Source organism: Nicotiana sylvestris, chromosome 9, assembly GCF_000393655.2.
Source record: "Nicotiana sylvestris chromosome 9, ASM39365v2, whole genome shotgun sequence".
In the NCBI taxonomy this organism is placed as follows: Eukaryota; Viridiplantae; Streptophyta; class Magnoliopsida; order Solanales; family Solanaceae; genus Nicotiana; species Nicotiana sylvestris.
In genome coordinates, this window is record NC_091065.1 from 74,230,685 (window position 1) to 74,240,325 (window position 9,641).

At 42.4% G+C, this 9,641-nt stretch overlaps 1 protein-coding gene across 1 annotated transcript; it reads right to left on the minus strand.

Moving 5' to 3' along the window:
• Positions 1-854: 854 nt before the first annotated feature.
• On the minus strand, positions 855-1,415 carry LOC138877768 (uncharacterized). Its single transcript, XM_070157404.1, has 2 exons — positions 1,233-1,415; positions 855-1,145 (listed from the first exon to the last, which is right to left on the minus strand). Exons 1-2 carry the CDS (start codon positions 1,413-1,415, stop codon positions 855-857), a joined length of 474 nt encoding a protein of 157 aa, XP_070013505.1.
• Between the last annotated feature and the right edge of the window lie 8,226 nt (positions 1,416-9,641).

A 9,641-nucleotide genomic window follows, 5' to 3' on the forward strand; every position in this document is an offset into this window, starting at 1 on the left:
TGATATCTCTGGAGCATCAAAACATTAAATAACGAATGAACTTCTGCTAGGCTGGATGATAAGGCAAGCTCATAAGCAACCTTCTCAACACACCGCAACACCTCAAAGGGACCAATAAACCTTGGGCTTAGCTTGCCCCTCTTTCCGAACCTCATAACGCCCTACATAGGCGAAACCCAAAGCAAGAGCCGCTCTCCAACCATAAATGAAACATTGCGAACCTTCCGATTCGTATAACTCTTCTGTCTGGACTGGGCTGTGCGAAGGCTATCCTGAATCACCTTAACCTTCTCTAAAGCATCCTAAACCAAGTCTATGCCCAAAAATCTAACCTCACCCGGATCAAACCAACCCACCGGGGATCTACACCATCTACCATACAAGGCCTCACACCATCTGAATGTTAGACTGATAACTATTATTGTAGGCAAACTATGAAAGTGGCAATAACTAATCCCAAGAACCTCCAAACTCCATCACACACGCACTGAGCATATCCTTAAGAATCTAAATAGTACGCTCAGAATTTCCATCCGTCTAAGGGTGAAATGTTGTGCTCAACTCCACTCGAGTACCCAACTCCTGTTGTACAGCTCTCTAGAACCGTAATGTAAACTGCGTACCCCGATGAGAGATGATGGATACCGTCATTCCATGAAGTCTAACAATCTCACGGATATAAACTCGAGCCAGCTGCTCGGAAGAATAGGTAGTCATCACCGGAAGGAAAGGAGCTGACTTGGTCAGTCTATCCACAATCACACAAACTGCATCAAACTTCCGCTGAGTCTATGGGAGTGCAACAATAAGTCCATAGTGATCCTCTCTCACTTCCACTCTGGAATCTCTAAATTCTAAAGAAATACACCCGGCCGTTGATGCTCACACTTCACCTGCTGACAATTTAGGCACCAAGAAACATACTCCACTATGTCCTTCTTCATCCTATGCCACCAATAATGCTGCCTCAAGTCATGGTACATCTTCGCGACACCCAGATGAATAGAGTACCGCAAGCTGTAAGACTCTTGAAGAATCAATGCACGTAAACCATCCACATTAGGCACACATAACCTGCCTTGCATCATCAATGCACCATTATCCCCAATAGTAACCTCCTTAGCATTACCGTGTTGGACCGTATCCTTAAGGACAAGCAAATAGGGGTCATTATACTAACACGCCCTGATACGATCATAAAGAGAAGACTGAGAGACCACACAAGCCAATACCCGACTAGGCTCAGAAATATCCAGTCTCACAAACTGGCTGGCTAAGGCATGAACATCCAACGCCATGGGCCTCTCTACTATTGGTAGATAAGCTAAACTCCCCAAACTCTCTATCCGGCAACTCAAAGCATCGGCCACCACATTGAACTTCCCCAAGTGGTACAAAATGGTGATATCACACATAGCCTGCCTTGCATCTTCAATGCACCATCATCCCCAATAGTAACCTTCTTAGTATCACCGTACTGGATCGTGTCCTTAAGGACAAGCAAATAGGGGTCATTATACTAACACGCCCTGATACGATCATAAAGAGAAGACTAAGAGACCACACAAGCCAATACTCGACTAGGCTCAGAAATATCCAATCTCACAAACTGGCTAGCTATGGCATGAACATCCAATGCCATGGGCCTCTCTGCTACTGGTAGATAAGCTAAACTCCCCAAACTCTCTGTCCGGTGACTCAAAGAATCGGCCACCACATTGGCCTTCCCCGAGTGGTAGAAAATGGTGATATCATAATCCTTAAGCAGATCTAACCACCTCTTTTGACGCAAATTAAGATTCTTCTGTTTGAACAGATGCTGCAAACTCCAATAATCAGTGTAGATCTCACAAGGGACACCATACAAATAGTGCCTCCAAATCTTCAAGGCATGAATAATAGTAGCTAACTCAAGGTCGTGGACAAGATAGTTCTTTTCATGCACCTTCACCTGTCTGGAGGCATAGGAAATCACCCTACGATCCTGCATCAACACCGTACCAAGGCCAACTCGCGACACATCATGATAAACTATATAAGACCCTAAACCTGAAGGCAATACCAAAACTGGGGTTGTAGTCAAAGCTATCTTGAGCTTCTGAAATCTCTCCTCACACTCTTCCATCCACCTAAACGGAGCACCCTTCTGGGTTAACCTGGTCATGGGTGCTCCAATAGATGAGAATCCCTCAACAAATCGACAGTAATACCCTACCAAACTAAGGAAGCTTTGGATCTCTCTGGCTGAGGACAGCCTAGGCCAACTCTGCACTACCTCCACCTTGATCCCTTCACTCGATACCACATGACCCAAAAATGCCACTGAATCTAACCAGAACTCACTTTTCGAGAACTTTGCATATAACTTCTTTTGTCTCAAGGTCTGAAGCATTGTCCTTAGGTGCTGCTCATGATCCTCCCGACTCTAGGAGTACACTAGAATGTTGTCAATAAAGACAATGACGAATGAGTCAAGATAAGGCCGAAATACACTATGTATCAAATGCATAAATGTTGTTAGGGCGTTGGTCAGCCCAAATGACATCACAAGGAACTCCTAATGACCATACCGAGTCTTGAAAGCATTCTTCAGATATTTGGCTCCCGGATCTTCAACTGATGGTAACCTGAACTCAAATCAATCTTGGAAAATACTTTGGCACCCTGTAACTGATCAAATAAGTCATCAATACAAGGAAAAGGATATCAGTTCTTCATTGTAACTTTGTTCAACTATCGATAATCGATGCACATACGCATAGAACCGTCCTTTTTCTTCATAAATAAGACAGGAGCACCCCAAGGTGACATACTGGGTCGAATGAAGCCCTTATCAAGCAATTATTGTAACTGTTCCTTCAACTCCTTCAACTTAGAAGGGGACATACGATAAGGAGGAATATAGATGGTTTGAGTGCCCGAAAATAAATCAATGCCAAAATCAATATCTCTGTCAGGCGGTATGCTCGGAAAATCAGCTGGAAACACATTAGGGAAATCCCTCACTACTGGGGCTGAATCAACTGTAGGGGTATCAATACTTATATCTCTCACATAGGCTAGATATGCGTCACGCCCATTCTCAACCATTCACTGAGCTTTAAGAAATGAAATAACTCTACTAGGATTGATATCATAGGTAACCCTCCACTCAAATTGCGGTAAACCTGGCATAGCCAGCGTCACTATCGTGGCGTGAAAATCAAGAAAGCATAATGGGGCGACAACAAGTCCATGCCCAAGATAACATCAAAATCTACCATGCTAAGCAATAATAAATTAGCTCTAGTCTCAAACCCACTAAGAGTAATCAAACATGACCGATAAACACGGTCCACAACAAGAGAATCTCCCACAGGAGTAGATACATAAACAGGGATACTCAAAAAATCCCAAGATACTCCCAAATGTGGGGTAAAATAAGAGGACACATATGAATAACTGGAGCCTGGATCGAATAGAACCAATGCATCTCTATGACAGACCGGGTCAATACCTGTAATGACAAAATCAGAAGCAATAGCCTTTGTAGGAGCAGGAAGAGCATAGTATCAGGCCTGGCCTCCTCCTCTAGGGCGACCTCTACTTCCTTGATCCATACCTCTATCTGGCTGAGTAGGTGGGGTGGAAGCTGGTGCCGTAATCATAGCACGGGAACCCTATAGAGCATGTTGTGGATGAGAAGTCTATGTAGGTGTACCCTCCTAGGTCTGGGGCAATCCCTCACCATATGACGAGTGTCACCACACTCAAAACAAGCTTTGGGAAGACATGGCGGCTATGATTGGCTCAGGCCAAGTCTGCTGGATTGACTGCTGATAGAAACTCGTGCAGGAGGCACACTAGATATTGGAGGTGCATAATAAGGCTCCTGAGGTCTAGGAGGAGCTGGAATACCACTAGCGGCTGGAGGAGCTGAATGAATGGGGTGACTCACATAACCCCTACCATGACTAACTGCAGTTGGGACACGGGCACTAGAATAATGGCCAAGCTCTCGAGACCTCTTGGCCTATCTCTCCTCCATATCTCGAGCAAGCATGCCCTCCACTCTCCTAGCAATACTCACCACCTACTGATATGGGATATCCATCTCTAACTCCTGGGCCATGCTAGTCTTGATGCTGGGAATGAGTCCCTCAATAAACCTCCGGACCTTCTCTCGAACTGTAGAAACCAAGACTGGTGCATGTCTAGCCAAGTCACTAAAATGGACAAAATACTCTAAAATAGTCATAGTTCCCTGGCGCAACTGCTCAAACTCCGCGTACCATGCATCCCTGAGGCTTTGAGGGACATACTCTCTCAAAAACATGTTCGAGAACTGAGTCCATGTAAGGGAAGCTGCCTTAGCTAGACTGTCCAACTCATAAGCATGACACCATTGATAGGCTGCTCCTCGGAGCTAAAAGGCAGTGAAAGAAACCACACTCGACTCTGCTATACCCATAGTGTGAAGGATACTATGGCACTCCTCCAAGTCCCTAAGCATCCTCTGATGCTAGGCCACTAAATGTAGGAGGGTCGTACTTCTTATACCTCTCGATCCTTCGTTGCTCCTCCTCTGAAGCTGCTACCCTACCCTTTGGCTAAACTGGGGCTACAGGCGGTACCAGTATAACCTCTGAAATCTGATCAACCTAAACTCGCTGCTATAGGGTGCGAGCGACGGGAGTCTATGCTCTTCCCCCGGCTTGAGATGTGGTTGCAGCAAGGGGAATAAATCCTACCTGAGCTAGAGTGTTGTACATGCTCATGAACTGTGCAATGGTCTCCTGAAGAGCTAGAGTAGTATTAGGGGTATCAGGTGTCTGTGCTCCGATTGGAGCTACTATTGGTTCCTCTATAGCAGCCTGCTCGGGTGCTCTGGCTGCACCATGTGGGCGTCCTCAGCCTCTACCCTGGCCCCGGCCTCTGGCTGCTCTAGTAGGGGGCGCGGGTGCCTGGTCATCTCTGATAGCATAGCACGTGTCCTCACTATCTGTGAGAGAATAAAAGACAGAGGTTTAGAATTTCGAAGTCAAAAATCTCGCATGACAAGGAATCAAATGAAGTGGAATTTTTCTAATAGTACCATAGCCTCCCGAAGATAAGTAGAGACATCTCCGTTCTGATCGTGAGACTCTAATAAATCGGCTTGTGACTCCTGACTCCTATGAACCTAGAACTCTGCTACCAACTTGTCACGACCCAATTTCTCCCTCCATGAACTGTTGTGACGGCACCTAGTCTATACAACTAGGTAAGCCTAATATTGTGGATATAAAATGAAAACACAAAGGTAACAACTAACAGATATTGTTAATAAGCAGGAACAGTGCCACTTAGCATATACAATAATCACTTTTCCAAAATCCGGAATGTCACAAATCATAAGCTTCTAAGAGTTTCAATCTGCCCTATACATCAATGTCTGAAGAAAACAAGGGGAAATTTAACACAAGGGGATATAAGGAGACTCCGAGGTCTGCGGACGTAGGCAGATGTACCTTGAAGTCTCCTGAAGCAGCAACCACTCAACTAGACTCAAGGCTGATAGCTAGCACCTGGATCTGCATACGGAAAAAAATGTGCAGGAAAGGGCATGAGTACATCATAACGGTACCCAGTAAGTGCCAAACCTAACCTTGGTCGAGTAGTGACGAGTCAGATCAGGTCCCTATTGGTATAAATATAATTAAATATTACAATAAAATAAATATGGAAATCTAACAGGAATAGAATTCAGTGAAAGCCAACAACTCAGAAACACAGTAATAGCAACAGGGGATCTCTCGGGACACCGCCCCGTAGTCCCAAATGTAAATGTGCAGGGGATCGCTCGGAATACCGTTCCGTAGTCCCAAAGTAAATATGCAGTGCTGGGGGATCTCCCAGAATACCGTTCCGTAGTCTCAAAATAAATATGCAGTACATGGGGTCTCCCGGAATACCGTTCTGTAGTCCCAAAGTAACTATGCAACTCAACAAACATAAAAAACAATCATAGCAAGAACACCTACAGTTTAGACTAAGTTCAAATCAAAGAAACCAGGTAATTTCACTAAACATGCTGCATAGAGTTCAAGTAGGCAGTTAAAACACGTAGGCATGCTTTCCTAATCTAAACAGGATAGTACATATGCTAGTGTAGTTCAAACAAGGAGAAAACAGGTTATGACTTAGTGAAAAATAAAATTTTACAACAAATAGCCCATGCACATACTCGTCACCTCACGTATATGACGGTCATGTATCAAACAGTGCCAAATCCTAAAAGGAGTTCCCCCACACAAAGTTAGGAAAGCCACTTACCTCGAACTAAGCTCAAATCAATCCATAATAATGCTCTTTCCATGAATATCCAACTCTGGATGGCCCAAATCTAGCCAAAACCAATTACATAACATAAATATAGCTACAAGAAACTAATCTAGCTAACGAAATCAAAGCTAAGGCAAGAAATTAGAAAAATGCCCAAAAAGCCTCCCCGGGCTCACGTCTTGGAATAGGGTAAAAGTCACAAAATATGAACACGCATTCACTAACGATTCTAACCATACAAGAATAACTCGAATCCGACCTCAACTTCCAAAACTCGAAATTTTAGTCAATGAAGTTTCTACCATTTTTCCCTAAATTTCCAACTCAAATCCTTAATTAAATGATACAATTAACCATAGATTAGTGGGATATAACCATAAACGAGTTAAGAATCATTAACCACAAGCATCCTCTGAAAATCCCTCGAGATTTCGCCTTAATCCGAGCTCTCTAGGTCCAAAAATGGAGAATGAAATCAAACCCTCGCATTTAGCCCTTTTGTGCATAGTTACTCTACATCTGCGGTCTTTTCATTGCACCTGCGCCATCGCACTTACGGAATTTCCATCGTTGGTGCGGAAATGACTTAAGGGACTGGGTCCGCATATGCGAGCAATTGGCCACACCTGTGCGTCCGCACCTGCGGGCCCACGTCCGCTTCTACGGTCTTCTTTCGCTTTTGTGTGTCCTAGTTCTCGTAGATGTGGCATTTCCCTCGCACCTACGAACCCTGACCATTCCTTCCAAACCAGCTTCTGTGCCTGATCTTCCGCACCTGCGGTCTCCCCTCTGCAGGTGCAAAAACACCAGAAACCAGCAAAACTCAACAATTGCCTAAATCCAAATTTCAATCCGTTAAGCATCCGAAACACACTCGATGCCCCTGGGACCTCAACCAAATATTCCAATAAGTCCTAAAACACCATAAGAACTTAATCGAGCCCTCAAATCACATCAAACAATGCTAAAATCATGAATCACCCTCCAATCCAAACTTTAAGAACTTCCAAAATTACTCAACGGAGCTAACGGAATCGACGGAACTCCATTCCGAAGTTATCTTATACAGTTCTGACTACAGTCCAAATTTTAAGTTTTAAGCCTCCGTTTTAGGGACTAAGTGTTCCAAACACTTCCAAAAACCAAAATGAACCTCCCGGCAAGTCACAATAGCAGAAATAGATACGAGGAAAGCAGTTAATAGGGGATCAGGGCTCTAACTTTTAAAACGAACGGTTGGGTTATTACATAAATAGATTATGTATTTGTTTGTGTCTCTATTAGTTATATAGTAGATGATTTAGCGAATAGAGTTTAGCTAATACACAAAAGATTAAATCATCGATTCTTATAAGTCATAAAATTTATGTTCATAATCTAATGATGGAATTGGACAAACTGTCGGAATGGTTGTAGCACAAGATTAAATATAATTTATCTTGATTATGAGAATGGTTTAATTCCAACTTCTTGTGCTAGTACATTTTGTATGTATTGAACGAATCAAGTAGAGATAAGTATTTTATACTGACTTAATAAAATATTTCTCTAGTCTTCAATGTACTTATTCTCTTAATTTTAATATAATTATTATTAGTTATGTGTGTCATTTATTGTTTTAATTTATTAAAAGGCGAGATTCTTTTGTGGCTCAATAAGTCTGCTAAATTAGACAATAATGATATACATTGGCGAAACAATAATTAGTTGATAGAATCCATGTCTCGGCTTTGAGATTGATGATACGCCTATATGAAAGCGTATAAGTTTTCATGTGTAAACCCGACCTATGAATTTTTTTATCCGACACTTGAAATAAGTTAAGCGAAAGTCTAAAGAAAATAATTAATTGTCACAACCCAAATCCACCAGTCGTGATGGCACCTAACCCAACCCGCTAGGTAAGCCAATTAACAATTATCCAGTTTCATTTAAATTAATAAAATAATTAAACAAGAAAATTATATAAATCTTATACATTTCCAAAGGACTAGTAGTACAAATCATGAGTTTCTACGAATGGAGTTTACAAAGAAACAATGGAACAATTACACAGTCTGTTTAAAAAGCACATAAGCAGAATTTTATAGTTTAAGGCTACCGTGAACAAGAGGCAGCTACAGCAGGAATGCGGGTACGCCTTCAAATCCAGCAACAATCGAACGTAGCAACATCGGCATCCGGGATCTGCATGCACTGTGTATGAAGTGCAGTATGAGTACAACCGACCCCATGCACTCAAAAAGTAACAAACCTAACCTCAGGTTGAAAGTCGTGACGAGCTAACACGGGATCAGGTCCAAAGCCAATATTTCCACAACATGTCATAACAGTATAAATGCAAGTATAAAAGAGATATCTCAAAAGTAAAATACTCAACTCGTTCACAGTTCCAGAAAATGGTCATGCTTTTCAAATATCTCAGTGAAAGAAAATCCCAGATCTCTTATCGAAAATGCCAAAAGTACGTGTAAGTTTGAAAAGTGTAATTTTCCAAATATCCTTTCCACAATAAATAAAATGTTTCATTTTCTTTCCAAATAACAAGTATAAAGTGCCTCTCCATACCCACATATTAATATATATAATAAGTCATGAATGACATGATACTATATAGCATGAGGAAGAATGCATCTCTATGCCTGTATGTCATGTATGCATGTGAATGCCATGTATCTCAGAGATGAAGCATGTACTCACACTCTCAGAGTAATCAATCTCATTACCTTGCATCATCTCTTACTAAGCTTAATACTCAGCATATTAAATTACTCAGCGCTGTATAATAACTGTTGTGGCGTGCAGCCCGATCCATATATATATAGTCGACTGCGCTCACTGGGGGTGTACCGACTCCGGAGGGGCTCCTACACCCCAAGTGATATATCGATGTGGCATGCAGCCCGATCCATATATTGCTGCGGCGTGCAGCCTGACCCAATATCGTTGCGGTGTGCAGCCCGATCCATATATTGCTACGGAGTGCATCCCGATCCATATATCGTTGCAGCGTGCATCCCGATCCATATATCTATTTATATCCTCACAATCAGGCCCTAGGCCTCACTCAGGCATCACTCTCTCCAGTCTCGCTCACGGGCTCAAAATGTCATGAAACTAGCTCGACAACAATGATATGATGCATCAACAACAACATCTGAGATTGAGATACGATATGAATGCATGAATATGACTGAGTAAAAAATATCAATGGAAATTAGTGAGATGACAACAAGAAATAACCACTATGGGTACAAACAATATCAGCATAAAGTCTAAACATGATATTTAGAATGATTGATAACTCAATTACTATTACACCCCACGTTTATGTACGT